The sequence below is a fragment of the Stegodyphus dumicola genome, chromosome X1 (genome assembly GCF_044657685.1).
Source record: "Stegodyphus dumicola isolate Sdum_Otavi_A_Nest chromosome X1, ASM4465768v1".
Classification (NCBI taxonomy): domain Eukaryota; kingdom Metazoa; phylum Arthropoda; class Arachnida; order Araneae; family Eresidae; genus Stegodyphus; species Stegodyphus dumicola.
The window spans coordinates 77,588,585-77,607,782 of record NC_140780.1 but is presented as its reverse complement, the minus strand read 5'-3'; the positions used below and the strand labels follow the sequence as shown (position 1 = coordinate 77,607,782).

General features: G+C 31.0%; 1 protein-coding gene across 4 annotated transcripts in view; it reads left to right on the top strand.

Annotated features, from left to right (window-relative positions):
• The window catches only part of LOC118181834 (uncharacterized), a 332,796-nt gene that overhangs the window by 203,917 nt on the left and 109,681 nt on the right, over window positions 1-19,198 (top strand). The window contains exon 4 of one of the 4 annotated variants that reach the window (XM_085807696.1): window positions 3,607-3,859. The exons of 2 other annotated variants lie outside the window; for them this stretch is intronic. In XM_085807696.1, the coding sequence (XP_085663822.1) occupies window positions 3,607-3,694 (88 nt within the window). In that variant the 3' untranslated portion in view covers window positions 3,695-3,859. Of the gene's footprint in view, window positions 1-3,594; window positions 3,860-19,198 lie in introns of those variants that run through there. One more of the 4 variants, XM_085807695.1, reaches the window with a different exon arrangement.

Here is a 19,198-nt window from a genome sequence, read left to right as displayed (position 1 = left end):
TATAAATGCTCAAAAGCCAGTCATAAGCGTCCAGGTGATTAAAGTACGTTTTTTTCGTATGGGTTTTATTTCATAATGCATTTTCATTCTTACCATTAGATATTTATGGTGAGTGATAAATGTTACGTAGTAGCATATAAGGGCTTGATCAACAACTACCAAATTTTCAGATCAAATCTGATTTTGTCCAGTTATAGCCTCAGGCTTGTTAAATAACCGAAAGTATGAACAAACACAAAGATTTTAATGTAAAACAACATAAATTTAGATATATTTCATCTTAGATGAAACATTACAGACGTATAGTGCAAAATGAAAGCTGAAACCACTATGTACATATTTATGTAATTATTTAAAATAACAACAGATAATTAATTTGTAGGTTTCGACTGCATCTAGAAGCTTATGTCAAGCTCCTTCAGAACCTATTACACTGGAAGCGAGTTGTTCCTTTAGTCGGGAACAAATGACCAAGTCTTTTAAAGGTTAAAATAACTTTAACACTTAAATTAACCGAAAGCATTGCTTATACGACAGGAGAACCTCCTCTACTTGCGGGTATTCAAATTAGCATACGATAGCGTTAAATTCAAATGTTGGTACCTTAGTCTTAGACTACACACAATAGACTACTAAAGCTGTTCCATTAATATAATTAGCGGCTTGTATTTTAAACATCGGTTAGCAAAATACTAAAGCCAGAAATAAACTTCGGTAGCACTGACGATAGCAAGTAAGAGCAAGACTAAGCTGCCAGATGCTCTAGCTTTAGACATTCAGCCCTCCGCTTAAATACGTAATAAGTAATTTACATTCTGGTGAGGACTTCGAAAGCAATAAGTTTAAGTAAAGATTCAAATCGCAATGATTGCTTAATTAACATAAAATCTTACAAATTAAGTATTTCAAGGATAATGTTTCTTACCTTTTGTCCTAACTTTTGATAAAAAAACCTAAGTAAATGTATAGGTTGCAGAACTTTTTATTGATTATTAATTGCATGAAACATCTAAGATTTAGATCCTGAAATGCGTTGAACAGCTGCAAGAAAAGAGTTCAATCAACCGTGGTTGCAATTAAGCTCATTCCGGTCTATCGGTCACCACCATTCTCTCCTCTTTCAAAGTTTTTGTTTTCTTAATTTGTTCTTTTTCCCTAACGTGGGCGAGGGAAAACTTGGAAATGGGGCAGGTAAGGAAACAAACAGAAGAACTAACTCATAAGCAAAAATAAAATTACTTCAGGAACTCTAATCTTTGCGTTTTGCTGTCAAATGTCAAACTAAATGAGTTAAACATTATGATTAAAAAATTACATAACTAGCCACTTTAAAATAAAGCCTGAAACATGAACATTGGATTTAGCTTTTAAGATAAGATGGCCAATGTTGTTTTTCTTTAACTGACATTTGTTTACTTTTTATTGAAAAATAATGAAGTGCTTGCATTTATGATTATATGCGTTATATAGTTTTAAAATAAACTGATTATTTAAGCTTAGGAAATGCAATCTAAGTCCTAGCAATGCTGCTTCAAGGTTTTTTTAAAATTTTTTTCAGACATGCAAATCGAAGATCCATTTAAGATTTTCTCAACCTCCATAATTTCTATTTATTTCATGAAAAAACATTTGAATCTCATTTATAGAAATTAAAGCGATTGTCTGGTCTTCTGCATCGAAAGATCATCAGTGCTAGCAAAAATGCTAGTCTAACAAGAAGCAGGGAAATAAATGTCTAATTTGAATTAAACGACATCGTTCAATAGCGCAATTGCTTTTATATGCAACTCTTAAAACCTTTTCCTTTCATTTGAGTATAAGAGATCGACATAAAGAAGTAATTAGAGATTGAAGTGATGCGTATGCTCTTTAGATTTTGCTTTTGCTAAAATGGAAGCACGTACGATCTAAAATTAGTACCGTTTTCCAATTTCTTCGAAACTGTTTTTTTTCCTTGCTTATTGAGCACAATGGTTTCTAAAAAGAACCCATGTTTATATTGTAAGATTTTATTAAATTTCATTATGTTTATACAATATGTATAAATGCAAAACTTTTATAAATTAGCTTTTCAAAATGGAAATTATATTTATGTCACATGCTTAAAATTTTTAGCCTTTTACGGGTTTGCACACCATATGTGATTTACACCGCTCATGTCGCTGTCTTCACATTTCTGTGTACGGTAGTTATTGCCAAATGAATCTTAATTAAGTTCAAATGTGAAGAATAAATAAAACAGTAATAAAACCAATTAAAATATTTATTAAAATTGTTTACAATAATAAATTCATTACAAATTAAAGTTTTCTTCAACTTACAGAAATGCGAATACTCTTTTCAAGCTAAATGAGAGAAGGTTAGGTTAGTTTGTTTAAATACGGCAAAGCACACAAGGGGTGCCTCCCAAGGAGAGGGATGCCTTCGTGGAAGAGTTTCTTTCTAACAAAAACTTGCTTGTATTCACATTGCACTTGGGAAAACTCTCAAGTCGAACCCCCAGCACTCAACGCTCTTAACTGCTCCTAAATGACAAAAAAATCAAGCCCTAAATTAACACCTTAAATGAAAATTAAGCTAACGTTCGCTGAATGCGATTTGGAATTATAACAGTAAATTAACTGAAACCGTACAGCCTCTAGCCTTTATTTCGTTTTAAGTAAAACAAATAGCCGGTGCAGGTACAGGAACGTTTTAAGGTACTAATCACATCGCATGGTATTTCTAGTCTCTAAATGCTATAGCCGAAAGTTCTTGCGGTGCTATGAAGAAAATTGTGTTGGAGTTGGAAAAACTAATCACAAAACTAGTCAGTCTACAATGTTTATATTATCAACAAGTTTTTATTAAGTTGACTTTGTGCATTTAATGAAACCTGGTTCATAAAGAAAACGCTGCATACTTATAGAACAAATTCAAATGCATAAACATACACTTCACACGGTTTTGTGAAGTAATCATCTAGAAAGTCGTTGCAAGTAAAAAGCATTCTAAATTTAACCTTTTATAATTTGACTGATTTATAATTTTTGAATGAGTTGAAACTTAGTTATTTATATACCCACGTACTTATCTGCCAGTGCCTGAATTTAGCTTGAGTTGAGAGAGCATTAAAGTAGTAAATGTTTAATTAGCATGTGCTTGTTAATATATAATAATCAGAAGTAATTTCCAGTCACGCTTTATTATTCATGAAATGGCTGTCATGGTCATTCCAGAAGATTTAACTTTGTTATAATTGTGCTATTGCTCTGCTAAGACCAACTTTTATTTTAAACTGTAGCTACAGGTTGTAGTTGTATAAAATTATATCCGATTTTGTCTGAAATTGGCATTACTTTATTTTATAAATTAACTGGTAATTAACTCTCCCATACTGGCATTTATACAGATTAGTGGGCCATAAAAAAGCAAATTGCTAGTTTAAGTAAGAAACTAATAAAAATAAGTTCCTAGAAACAATAGAAATAATTAAGCTACACTTTGAACATAGATGTTATTATATAATTTATTTATTTACTTTATAATACACACACGAATTAAAGGATGATTAGAATAAATGTATTTAGTTACTTATAATACAGTCTTTAGTAGCATTTTTTATAGCTCAACGTATGATATGCTGGCTGATTCCTCCTCAAAGTGCCACTACATCAAGGGAAGATTTTCGCTTCATTTGCAGCGTTTAAGATAGATGACTCCAACTCTTCTCATGAAATATTCATACGGATGAGAAGAAAAGTTCTATACGAAAGACTTTTTCCAGAATATGTTACAGACTCTGACATTTTATTTTTATTTTTAACATCCTTCCACTCTTTTGAAAGATATTAGTATTCTGTATTTTCGGTTCAATAAAAACAAGTTGCAATGTTATTCAAAATCGTGACCCAGTTCAGGTTAACATTTAATTATCTTCACATATTCAGATATAAATTTCTAATTCTTCAGATATTATCAGTTTACTTCAAATATTATCAGGTTAACTGAAAATAAATTTCTAAATATCAATAGAAGAAAATAATTCTTAATTTCTCCCATTTATGTCCTTGAATATTACATTCTGAAGCACAGATACATAAATTCTGAAACCTAGATATGTAAATTCTGAAGCCCAGATATGTACACAGAACGTTAACAATTAAATTTCAGGCACAGTTCAGATAATGAAAGCAATCTTAAAGCTTTAAGCTAAGGGATCCTGATTCCATGTTAAATTCTATACTATTATACGTCAGAAAATTTTAAAACTGCGTTATATTTTGTAATTACTTCAGGTTTAAAGAGAGATCTTGATAAAAATGTGTATTGTAAAGTGTATTAAAATTACATAAAATGTAAATAAAATTAAATAATGCAAAAAGGAAAGCTACGAAGATGTAACAGCATCAATATTTGTATTTTGAATTTCTTTTAAAATTATTTCTTTTAACTACAGCAGACAAATGCGATTTTGAAAATCATTTGTTAGGAAAATATTTTTAACGGCATAAATTTTAATGGAATTAATTTTGTTTAGATTGTAATCATATTCTATCGCTAAACTATCAACATTTAAAAATTTATATATCTGTAGGACTACATTTTCATTCCAGTTAAGTCAAGTCGAAATTAGTCAGTTAAGTCGAAATTAATTTATCTAATCTATGTTGCTTTACAAATGTTATACATTCGACGCAAATTCTGAATTTCGAAACACACGTTTCTATTACTTTACGGAAATTCATTGTGGGTACACAAAGGGATTTGTAGATATTACATAACATGACAAATTATATTTGTTCTCCGTAAATATTCAAATTTGTCATCGGTTGAAAAGGATGTCTTTCTGTAACTTTTACGTAGATGGTTATAACTGCTAATACAAATTTAATACAAATTTTATGAATGATTATTCTGGTTACTTTTGGTTAGATAAGATCAATGATGGTACAGAACAGACGACTGGATTATTCCTAGTGCTCATATGCTGTCGACAGGTTTGTATCAGTAAAATCTATTAACCAATGTTTTTATTTTCTCTTTATAAAAGACTTTAAATGAGTCATATCCGCATTACTTCTAAGAATTCCGCATTCAGAAACATATCCGCATTGCTTCTAATAGAATCAGTATGAAATTTATATTTCACATATTTTACTAAAATACGAGATATGATCAAAGCCATCAAACTCTAAAATTTAGTTTATATTGTTAAATACTTGTTTTGAAGCTACGTGCTACGATATAGGAATATCGTGCATAAAACTTTCATTTTTATGGAAAAAAATCGAATAATTCATCCAAATATAGTCAAGTTTCAATAAGCCATAGTTGAAGGAACATTCTTCTCAAAAGACAAATATTAAAAATTCAACTTAGAATCAGTATTCGTTTCGAATAGTATGTTTCGATGTTCACTTCGACTTACCTTCGTATTTCTAGTAGCGGCAATCATTGCGACCAACTAAAATTCTAATAATCGAAGTTGTAATGAATGTTCCCAGTATGGCAATAAAGTATTCAGAGTGTATTAAAAATACAAAAGTTACAGAGTTTACACTGATGCAATTTCCTGTCTTAATACGAATATGACTGGTAATTAAAAAGAAGGCTTTTCGAGATCTGTTTAAGAACAGAATGTCGCTTTTCTTTCATCTCTTCAATGACAGAAGAACTACTCTGAAAGAACACTTGAGTTTAGTGAAGCAAAAATAATCGCAAGAAGACAAATCTAGACAATACGCTGGATAACTAAGTGCATGTACCTATTTTCAGGACAAAGCGGCTCTACGAAACGGTTATTGACCGCTGGGAAGATAGAGTATTGGTCAATACATCGGTTTCCGAATGGATAACTCAAGATTAAAAATATTCAGCTTAATTCTCAGCTATTTAAGTCAGCTACTTAACGCAACATTTAAAATTGCAACAATTTTTGTCACCTCTGTTTGTAAGATATGACTCGTGTTATAACTAAGAACGTTTTTAATATTCTCATTATGAATAATCTATGGAGAATTATGAATAATCTATATTATGAATAATGAGGGCTACAATCGTTCCGTCACTCCAGCTTAGTAGTTTAAAAACTAACGTATTAACCAAATTTTCTATTTGTGCTATTTGTAGGCTGTTTGTGCCTGAGAATATAATAATATTTTAAATATTTCTAATTCAAATAGTAATTATAATGTCTAAGATTGCTGTTATAACTGAAACTAGAGTTAAAATCCTGCAGACCCAACTAGACAGATAGCGATTTATTGCTATGTCTTGAACAACTCACACAATACAGAAGAAATTTTAAATAACCCTTTTATTTGCTCTCAGTTTGAACATAAAGACACAGTTTGTGGTATAGAAGAAATTTTCAACACTCTTGTTTATTTTAGAACAGACAAATTCGAACATCGATAAGGTAATCTAAGACTACGCATTAATTAGATTAAAGCTATCTCATGTATTTTACCGGCACGTATTTAAAGCATCGACTAGGGAGAATGCTGAGGACAAAATCTAATTTTTAAAGAGAACTGACTAAAAATACTAACGGCAAGATGTGACTGTCAGAAACTCTCTTAACTACAAATTCAAAAACCTCAGATTAGATACACACGAAGCTCATTTGCAAAGTGAAGAGGAATGCGGAAAGGAGAGGATGCAGGAAAAACATTAATATAATAACTGGTTAATTAATATAAGATGCTTTATAAATCTAATAACCTGGCTTTTAATTTAAGCTTTCCCACTATTGGCCCAACGGTTAAGGATTGCTGATTGATTGCCTAGGAAACCAACCGAGACGAACGAGCTGGGTACATGATTTTCGCTACGTTTTCGATGTGCAATGTGAATGCAAACCATTTTTCCTTAGAAAATTCCTCTTTAAAGGCATTCAGGCATTCCTCCTCTTAGGCAGATGGCCTCCATTGCTTTGCTATAATTAAATAACCCACCAACTTATCATACGCGTGATTTCTAAATGCAAATGTCTGAACTAAGAAAACCTAAAGCTCACTGAAGTCTACTGTAGTAATTATCCATTCGAGAGACACAAAATAGATACAGTGCCAATGATTGAACTGCCAAAGTCATTCTCTTAATTTGTACGTTTTGGCAAAGTTGACTTAAAGAGTAGAAAACCGGAGGTAAAATTTTGATTGATATAAAATTAGTCCACTGAAAAAAAAGGATACTTTAAATTTTTCAAATTATTTTATAAAAAGAGTTTCAGTAAATTATAATATAACAATAAACGTAACAGAAATAATAATAATGTGAATATAAATGTAACAGTAATCATCATTTATTATAATACTAATGCGTAGCGTTCAGGTCTTGCGGAAAAACACAGCTTGACTTTTAAAAATGTCTTTTTTCTAAATCCTATATTTACATAATAATATATTTTGCATTGAAGAAAAGGGTCTTTGTTCATAATTAGGTATCCTTTCAAACGTAAAGAAGAACGTAAAGAAATTCCTCATGAATAATTCTCCGTAAACGTTTGTTTGGAAATTTAAGGTTCAAAATAACTGTTACAATGCATTGAGGATTATAACAAAAATCGTACATCACATTTGACATTATTACCGCTTATACCAAATATGCCTAATTTCAAAACGCACCAGTATATAAAGTCATGGGAATTGAAAAATTAAATCATTTTGAGCAGAAAACTCTAATATTTCGCTGGTATGCTTAAAAATACATCTGGTTTAAGATGATACTAAAATGTTTATAGGTTTCAAAAAGTTTTCGAAAATTTATAAAAATTATTTTAGGACCAGGTGGCCATACACGTTACCTAAAGTAATTTCGAGACCCATTACTCCGGTTTCTTAAAGTCGATCTCTTTTTAATCTGCTGTTGCATATAAGTTTGCAAAAACACTCTAGGAATCACAGCAACAGTCAGGCCAATCAAACATCGGTTATGACATTTGGAAATTTATGTCTTAACTTACTCGAAAAGAGCATCTGCATTTTGTAACAGCTGTTAAGATGTTAAACAACCTGTGCAAGTATAGTTCGGTCCCAAATAATGCTTTTTTTTGTTTTTGGCTGCAGTCATACTGCTAGAGCACATACTTAATTACATATATTTAAACTGAAATGAACAGAGAGGGCAGGCATAACTCGATTTCTTATTTTTAACAGAAAAAAAGGAGACAGAATACCTTGAGGCAAAATGTTTATTTATTAAAAGGATAATGTCGTTATTAATTAAATATATAAGTAGAATTAGAAACTAGTCCCTGTTATATATGAGTAAGCAGTTTTAATACGTAGAAAAATAGGTCGTAGGAAAGAAGGGAACAGTTATGATTGTATTCTCTGTTACTCGCATGCAAATTGGTTAACACAAGTAAAATAATAACTCATCTCTTAGAGTTAAAGGTATAACTATGCATGATATGGAAGAGGATACTTTTTGTTTTATAAATAAGGTACATTGGCTTTGCATTCCAACATTTTCCGAAGACAACGCTCCTTATTTAACATAAATAGCAACTAAATACTCTTACTCGCACAGTTATTTAATTCGCAAAGCGTCTTACGAATTCTTTTCACAGCAAATATTTTTCTAAAATCTTTTAAGAAAAATTAGCTTCTTATCGTTATTTCTTCGAAGCGGTTGGATTCAAAATTAATAAAATAGCTTACAGCATGAAATATAGGAAAGAATGACGAAGAAAGTTCACGATCATTTTAGAATATTTAACATTTTAACAAGAAATATCCTTTCTAACTATCTAGTAAAGGTAAATAATAAATTAGAAGTCTTAATGAATTTGGTATCTTTTACCATTTTCTTCAGTTTAATTGTACACTGGAGGAAGAAGGATCGAGGTCATACACATGCCATATCATATATCAAATATGAATTAAATTATACATCCATTTTATGCACTTTTCAAGTCAAAATATGTAAAATGTACTTTTTTATAATTACAATAGAAAAACGGAGAAGTTTTATGTGTGTTTATTAAACTTAGTTTATTCAGTCCAAGGCGAAAATAAATATAATTACAAATTAGAGAATTTGATTTAGGAGGGAGATATGCAGAAACGAGCTGCTATTTTTATTTTAGCTAAGTTTATTACTTATAGCTAAGTTTTATTTAACTTTCGCGTATGCTTAATTTGTCGCTTTAATAGTTTTGTTTTATGCTCGGAAAGGCAAGCAGTCAAAATATGAATTGAAAAGGACCTATCCAGATCTAAACTCAAACGATATGTAGGGATATTTGTGCTTTTATATATGCAGAAATGGCTAATTTAATATTAATGTCTTCAGAATTTGATGACCATAACAAGGTGATATTTCCGAGTTTCTTTCTGAATGGCCAAAATCGATATTTGTTTAATAAATGGAGTTTAGTTTTTAATAAACAGAAAATATATCCCCATATCTTTCAATCACTTTTTTCTGAACTATTTTTAATACCTGTATTCAAGTATGATTCTTCCAGTAAATGGAGGAATTAAGTTGATAACTATTGCTGCAATACAAGGAAAAATTTTTTTTATTATTTAAAAAGAATTCCCACTGTTTTAATATATAATTTCAGATGTCAGAACATTCCAAAAATAATTTATTGACTAGTTTAAGATATCTTTTTATTTCTATCTGTAATTCTGATGTTTAGAGTTACTTAGTTCTGCTTATATTTTATATTATTTTTCTTTATTTTACTTGCAGTCCAAATTTGTAGAAAGTAATTTTGCATACATTATTAATTTGTTCCTTAAATTTTGTAAATCTGTAGACTTGTGGAAAAAAACGTATTCATTTGTCTGTTAATTGTTAGCTACTAGATTTACTTCCCTGACCAGGTTTAAGTCGGTACGTCGGTAACGTCGGTAGTGCAATGATTCTACTCAACAGTTAATTTTAAAGTTTAATTCTTCGTGCCAGGATTGTCGAATGTGGTCAAGAAAAGACGGAAGTCTTCAACTAGTCTAGAGCTTAGTGTCAGACGAAAAAAATGGGGTAAGGAAATAAAAATGAAAATGATATAACGTTCACGAATAATAAAAGAAAAACATATCTGAACTCAGTCTTAACAAATCTCTCTAAACACATTATTTAAAGATTTGCATAACAATGATTCCTATCATTTTGGTCTTTTTATAGCAGCTGATAGCAAAGCTAATGATTTTAAAATTAAATTCTTACCACGAAAATGATAAAACATGTTTTCCTTGAATGAGACAACACATTAATTTAAAATTAGTAAATTTCAATGTACGTGACTATTTAGATAAAAAAACAGAGTTTAGTTTCAGTTCCTGTTGTAAAAAAGAAAGGACATACTTGATAAAATGAAATTAATAAAAACTCCTGAAATTTCTCACTCTTTCTTTCACTTTTCTATTTATTTACACTGCACGAGAGTACGTTTTAGCATTTCAAAGAAAGAAGTACGTATTATCAGTTAAATCTCTAAATTAGCAAATAAAACTGTTTTGCAGTAAAATGTTATTTTCGGATTTAATTATCTCATAATTATACTAAGTATATATTAGCAATAATACTAGTGCAAGACATTATTTTAAGCATTCTTTTTATTAGAGTTCTCCAGCACATCTAAATATTGATAAGCTATTAATTAAATGCTAAATAAGCTATTAGAAGATTAACTCCGTTAATTTTATGTCCAAGACTTTTTTTTAAATACTTCGTTTATTCGTTTAAACTTAATAATATTAATATAATATAATGCAATATATATATATATATATATATATATATATATATATATATGTAAACTAATAATTTATAATAAGAAAACTCCCCGTATACCATCACCAAGGAAGAGAAATTCAATTTAAAATCATGAATTAATAATACATATATATATAATTTAGTTTTATTAATTTATATTTATTTATATTTATCTGCTAAACAGGAAATGTAGCACGGTAAATAGCTCGTATTAATATTTCCGTAACGCTTTTAAAACATAATGAATTGGGCATATAAGGCTATATGTTTATGTTGCTATATGTTATGTAAATTTTTATATTTTTTTTAAATCTTTATATCTTTTCCAAAAGAAGTAGTTTAATGACTAGTTGTATAAACTCTGGGAAAGCTGCAATTGCGTATAATGTAATATTTAACCTAGTCTAAATGTAGCTACGGTCGCTGGAGTAACAATTCCTCTCCCAATCAAAGGTAAAAGGTAGTAATTCAGAAGTCAAACAACAAAAATCAGCGTTATATTTACAAAATTGATTAGTATTTATTCGGCGTGTTATTGTGTCTTAATTGTAAAAGGTAGTCTTTCGCATTATTTGTTTTGTTAGTTTGTACAATTGGGTCTTTGTTATTTTGTACAAAAGCTTTTGCTTTTCCTTGAGTTTGTTTAACAATTGCATGTATATTTTTATTTGTTATATTCAACGTTAGGTTTATTATTGTGTTATTCTTAAGTTCGCAGATAAGTAACTAAGAATGAGTTTGTATTTAAAAAAATGTCCTATACATGTGAAGTGTGGAAATTTTGAACTTACTAAATGTGTTCTGAAATCTATACATGTATTTATATTCTCCGTATCCACAAAATTCCTTACTCCTTTATTTTCTCAAGCGTTGTCCATAGACCTTACACACCTAATTACAAAAATGTTTTAAATGACCCAAATTTTCAAATATTCATGACAATTCTTTCGCTGCACCAAATGTAACAAAATTAAATATTAAAAAATGTAACTCATAAATAATCACATCAATAAGTCATAAAAGAATATCATTGAATGGAATTTAAGGGGAAACTCAACTTCGAATTAATCTAATTTGTTTATTAACCAACCCTTCAAGGCAAGTTAAAAATGACCATAAAAATCCTAAATTTTGAAAATAAATATCTTGGTCAATTTGTGTCAAATGAGAGTCAAATGTTTTGTATTTTGTTTCCTATAATAAATATAAAAGTTTCCTACTTATAAATATAGAGATCAAAGAACCATATAAAAGAGTAGATTTCGTAACTTTTATGAAACTGATTTTTTTCCGTTATATTTAAGAATGCCGAAACATGGTTCGAACAGAAATTTGAAATAAAAACCTCAATATTTAGAAGAGGTGTATAGATAAGTAATTATATCATACATAGATTTATCTATATATGAAACGGAACAAATTTTATTTTTTGCGAAAATGTTATTTCTCGCAATAAAGAAATCTGTCGTAATTACTATGGCAGACCTTACAAGGTAAAGAAGATAGATTATACTTCATGTGCTCTGTATGTTATTAGAAAGTAACTGTTGTTCATTGCTGTCAGATCGAATGAAGAGTGGAAAGTAATATGCGCTGCAGTCATGTCTCTCCCCTCCCCCCAATCTCTAGAGCTGATCCCTTACGAATTTTTATCTGGTATATCATCAAGTCAGTAGAACGTTTAGCACTTACCGCCATACATTACGAAGGTTTTGACAGCGAAGACTAATATCCGTAAAGTGTCTGATCTGCTGGAAATCAAATATTAGTCTTAGGCAGTCCCCTAAAACTAATATTTGATTTCACGTGTGTAAATGCTCAATACGGTGTTGGAAATACCAAGTGAAATCCAAATTCGCTGGAAACTGTTGCGAAGGTGCTGTTGATGTTGCACAACTAAGACGTACGTTGAACAAAATTGACTTTCACTTTTATGAATATCAACTTACTGAAATTGAAAATATACAGTGGCAAAGAAAGATTCGCAGACTTTCACATTTACTTATCAAGTGACGTAGATAATGTGCATTGTAAGGTGCTACAGTTTTACAAACAAGTAAATTCTAATCGTTATTTTTAAAACACACTATGCATATATTTTTTATTTTTATATAATAGATATATATTTATATAAAAATCATAACTAAAATATACAGATATACATATATATAAAGTAAGAAGTTTAAAACCAATTTTTGACGAAGAACAAAGTTTGAAACTAAAATCAAAATGAGAATGGCTAAAAGAAATGGAATTATACTATTATTGTTATTAAACTTCCATGTCCGCTTTCATGTTTCTCTTTAGGGAATAAATATTTCATGTTTCAAACCATAATGAATAGGGTATATAAGGCTATATGTTTATGTTTAGTCTCGTTCAAATATTCGCAGTTTCAGATTACCTTTTCGAAATATGCAATTAATAAGGTTCTATTTCTTGAACATATCATTTTAGCCGTCCATTGAAAACATTAAAAAACATTTTCTCGTCAAGTAAGTTAATTTTGCTCTATTGTTCAAACTCGTGACAGTGAGCAAAGTGCCAGCTCTCATACTTTTTAATGGTTGATACACATATGCTACATATCCTTCCTAATTTTTCTATGAAAAGTTTAAAATAATGTTCGAAAAAATACTATAGCTAAATTATTTACGTTTTCATGTATGATATTTTCAAAAAGGTCATACAAAAAATTAAATAATCGAATTATTTTTTGCTAATCATTATATTTTAAATGCTTCGTTATCTTTGGCAGATGCACAAAAAGCTGCATCTCTTCAGTACAATTAAATCTAAAGTAGGATCAATATTTGAAAGTAAATTACATTTTCCCCCTTTGAGTTAGGACCTAGTTACGTATGCGTTACTACCCGAAGAAAACAATTTACACTACGTTTTATCTTTCTCTTCCTTGTAATGATGCCTCTCCCTAACCCTTATATAAAATTCATCTGTTATCGTTTAATTAAACTGAAATGTAGACAAAAAAATATTGCTCGATTTGCTGCGAATTCAAGCGTACTGCGCATTATTAGTGTTTTTGTTTGTACTACTTCGTGATCCTATTTCGATTTTATGTGTTCTTCAGATTACGTATTATCATTACGCTTATTTATCGTTATTATATTATATTTACGATTCACTATATTTATTAATTAACATACATTAGATTGACAGTTATTTGCCCTTATTTAAATAAGCGTTATAAAAATCTTATATACATTTTATTATAAGAAGTACTATGAACATGATATTTTTATCTTTTATCAACACCTGAAGTAAGCTATATTCTTGTAATTAAATAATGATCACATTTTTAAGAATAATCTTTCAAAAATGCAAAATGTATTTTAATGCTTAAATATTACGCAGGCATTCGTAAACTGTTTCAACAAATTAAGCGGAGTGAGAGTACTCATAAAGACGAACAATATTTACAATGGAAAATAGGACCACATTCCACTCAGATTAAGAAGAGCACTGAATTAAATGTCTAAATAGAACTTTCAACAGTGTAAAAAAAGGAACGAAGTTTTAAGTTCCATAATTCCATTCAGATCAGAAAACGAACTTAAAGTAGATATTCAAAGTTGTTTCCAAGGGTGCTGTTGCACAGTTCATAGCAGCAAATGAATTACTGGCGGACCTTTTCATGAACTTCTATGTCTTTATCTTCTATTCTTTATCATGTCCGCTGCAACAGCAGTTTTTGCTACGAGATCTTTCATGAAACCCTCAAGTTCCGGGTACACCAGTGATTTCAACCGCCGTCAGAAGAAATAGAGTGGATTTAAATACAGTGATCGTGGGGGGAGAGCCAAATCACACTTCCACTACGTTCAATCAAAAGTCCGAAATATGTAGCATTAGGTATTTATATGACTGCGGTGGTCCAGCTAATCATTCATTTATAAACCACAAATATCTTTGCATGGGGAGAGTTCAGCAAACCTGGAAGCACTTGCTCTAAGAAGACAAGTACTAGTCAGAGTTCTGGAAACAGGTAAAAACCAAACAGACAGTAACGACTGTTTTGTTGCGAGTGTCGAAAATGCCTTCCTGGTAAAGATGCGCCATCACTGAATGACACTAAAGCAAAAAACATCAGATTGTTAGTTTTCATTTGGAGCATCGACCATCCATCCACATTTAAGGCATTCCAAACTCTTCCTAGTGAGGACAGTCATCTGAATTTAAAGATTGTACGTCTGCAGGTGGAAGGCCTGCATGCGTGTATGGACAACATTCTACTCCATGTTGTGACAGGTGACAGGTGACGGAGGACGGGGACGCCTGGTGTTTAACAGAGGTAAACAGGCATATGTCCCGCGCCCTCCCCTATCTACCGGGGGTTTATTGAGATCTTAAAAGATTTATTACATTGCCATACAGGGGCAGATGAGAGATACATTGGCTATTTATATTGTATTACAGATTTTAGGTTTGCAAGGTATACGTTACATAACATACTGGTTACACATTTAAGAAAAAGAAAAAAAAAAGAAAAAAGAAAAAAAAATATTAACATAACACATACATGACATGACACATAAATACTATTACTAAAGAAGGTTCCATGTTGTGACAAATATCGGTGTCGGGTGCGATCGCTCTTGCATCTGTTCAAGGAGCTACTGAAAACATCTAGAAGATGCAGTTTTTTATTTCTGTCGCCCACATACTTTGCTTTCGTTTCGTATCTCGCTTTGAGATTATGAGGATTCCAATTTTACCCAGTTTTCTATCAACCCTGGCAATGGTAGTGTAGTATGGAAAATGCTAACACATCGAAAATCGCTAACGGCAGCAATTAGCCTTCGAATTTGTTCCCATTTGCTTGACATTAGATGCGTATCTGCCAACTCCTCGTATGTGTAATCCGCCAGAGTTCACGAAAAGACAATATTATCACGCTAATAATGTGAAATATTTAAGATGATTTTAAAGAATAATGCTTGCTTCGGTTGGTTTTCTCTTGAATCTTGATAAGCTAATCCGCTTTTCGATGCTGCTTGTTTTCACCGACAATTTTCATAAATGCTTGATTTTCTCCCTCCTTCAATTAAGCATTCGTGGTGTAACGGTAACACACACGGCGCGTATTCGAGAGATCCAGGTTCGAGTTCTGGCGAGGGCATTGCACATTTTTCACGTCTTCCTGCTTCAAATTAACCTAATGACTCTACAAGGGGATGTTCTGGAGATTTACTAGTTGTGCTTTTGGACATGTTTTGATGTTACTTGGTTCTGACACTCTGAGTGGAAACCTGTCTTAGTTTCGGTAGTAAATACCATCCGTTTTGATGGATGTTATTATCTTTTTTATTTTGTTAAAACAGTTTAGATACACTCTGTGTAAAATACTGTTAATATATAGAAATGTATAAAATGTAATTTACATAACATTTGCCTTAAAATTTGATTTTTTTACACCATCTTAAATTTTTCATTCTGTTTTATGCTTGGCCCATTATATTCGCCTGTACAGTACAAAGCAAGATGTATTACTTAGACCAAAATAAAAAAGAAAGGCACTTTAAAATTTATAATTGAAATTGATTAAAAAGAATAAGTAACCGTCGAAATACTAGGAATAAGAAAAGGTAAGAAAATAAATGGAGAACGAGACTAAGATTTTCATGGAAAGGGAAAGGAACTGAATTAAATGTGAAAAACACTAGTACTATAAAGCAATTTCTAAGCAAAAAATTTGGCAAATGCATTGTGAGGTTTACATGTCTACAGTCCCTGCGATAGACCTGCTGTGATTACTCTGGATGCAGAAACGACAACTTTCAAGTAGACGAGGAAAGTAAAAACTTCTGTCCTTACAGGAGAATCGTGTTGATAGTATAAATTTGTTCAGCGTTACTTTAAATCCTCTTAGTTGAAGAAAAAGGACGTAACAAGACTGCTATTCATAGATATTTTTATATGGAGATGTTTTACTCTTCTTGCTAGCATTCACAGTGAGTTAGTAAACTACCTCAGCTTAGAATTGAAATTAGAGTCTTTGTTTTTGTTTGTATTTCAAACTATTTAGTCACCTTTTTTTTCTTCCCCTCCCCATCCTTAAAGAAAAGATAAAATACTTGCAAAGCAGAATAAATAAATACAGATATACGAATTTACAGTGTTTTAATAATTCAATAATTTTTCTTAAAAAGTACTGACTTCTAAATAAATTTGTAACCTGGAAGTTTTAAATCACAATTTAACACCGCAACAGGTAATTTTATCTTTATCCTTAAAGTAGTGAAGAATGCAGATTTCAGACTGATGTGCTCTGAAAACAAAATACTAAATAATAGTAACATACCATAAAAGTTGTTTGTATGATATACTGTATTGAAGTTTCCTTATAGTTATAGAATTCCTGTTTGGTAAGTAGATTTACAGGTAGATTGGTCCTTGGGTGGCTGAATTTCAAAATGTAGTGATTTTCCCAAGCATAATTAAACTTTCCCTTAAGTAAAGTGGTGAGCACGAAAGAAGATTAAGAAACACCTTAAGCAGGTTTAAAACCTCCAAATGTCATGTAACTCTCACATATGGTAGCAACACGAAGAAGTGAAAATCTGAATTTTCGATTGTGAAAGGCCTACATCGGCAGATAAGACTACATGCAAGATTTTTTACGTAAATGAAAACAACAGTACCTTTTGACCTGATAAAAAATTCTTAAATAAATAAAATGAAGTAACTGCAGGAGTGATCAGCAAAAAGTATAGTGCTTTCATTTTCGGAACTTTCGTTTAAAAAAGAAAAAAATAACAGTCATTGATTAAAAAATTGTGATTTTGAGATGCCTTTATTTCTTTGGTCACAGTGAAAATTTCTAGTTTCAAACTTGCCTTTCCATTCCAAAAGAATTTAACTATATCTAGGTGCTCAATTCTATATCAAAAGATATGCAATAAGCAATTGCTTTAATTAAGACACAATAACACGCCGAATAAATGAATGCAGTTAACCGTCATAAAAACACCCTTGCAGTTAAATTCGAAAAACTTCTTTTACAGTCTTCCAGTTCAAGTAGTTCAAAAAATCTTCCCATTGTAAACATCAAGCCAATAGTTAATATTTCTAATGTTAGTCTTTCAGAAGAACAAGAGAGAATTCTAAAATATAATTTTAACTTCTCAAAAACCTGTAAACCCTCGATTCCAAAGATTTTGGCTCCTATCGAAAAAGCTTTCAAGTTCAGTAAAGTTTCAGATTCACAGAAAGAAATGATTAGGCATCTTATCGCTCATAATGTGAAATTCAATAATAAACTTTTGAAACCAAATCTAACTGCCAGAGAAAGAGCTACAATGCGCGAAATTCATTCTAACCCGGATATTATCATTTCAAAGGCCGACAAAGGTGGCCAGATAGTCGTCATGGATAAGAACACTTACATCGATGGTGTCACTAAACTCTTAAACGAAGGACCATATAATCCGATCCCTAAAGATCCTTCACCTTCGGACTTATCCAAAATAAAAACTGCGATCAAATCTTCGCAAATCATTTCAAGCAACTTAAAACATTCGCTTATCCCATCTGTTGCGAATTGTGCTAGATTATGTGCTCTTCCCAAAATTCATAAAAGTGGTATTCCTTTCCGCCCTATTGTATCAAATTTAGGTACTGCCTCGTATCCTTTAGCTAAATATTTAGTTTCTAGATTTTCCACTCTATTAGACAATAACATTTACACCATAAAAAATTCAATAGAGTTTGTAAAAAAGGTTAAAAACATTTCTCCTAGTAATTTACTCATGGTTTCTTTTGATGTAAAATCATTATTCACCAATGTCCCAGTGGAGGTGCATTAAAATGTCTAGAAACCAGACTTCGCGAATTTCATTTCTCTTCCATCGAAATTGATGAGCTAATTTCTCTCACTCAACTCTGTTTGAAACAAACACATTTTGTTTTCCAAAATAAATATTACAAGCAAACTGAGGGATTAGCCATGGGAAGCCCCCTCAGTCCCATCCTGGCTGATATCTACATGCATTATTATGAATCAAAATTGTTTGAAACTTTAAACTTCCCGGCATGGTTCCGCTACGTAGACGATACTTTTACCCTGTTTGAAGGTAATAAAGATGATTTAAATAAAGTTCTTTCAACAATGAATTCTATTGATCCTGCTATTCAGTTCACTTTTGAACTTGAGACTTGCAATTCTCTTCCGTTTCTCGACATTCTGGTCACACGTAACACATCCAACTTCAGTACTACAGTTTACCGTAAACCTTCATCGGTTTGCCTTCCACCACACTTTAAATCATGTCATCCGACTAAACAAAAGTTAGCTTCATTTTATTCCTATGTTTTCCGTGCTCTTCAAGTTTGCTCCTCCAAACTAGCCCTTGATGAAGAACTAAATTATTTAAAAGCAATAGCTATTGACAGGGGCTTTTCACCCAACATTATTAATCAAGCAGTTAAAAAATTCTCATCTCAACACACTAAAAGCCACACTCTT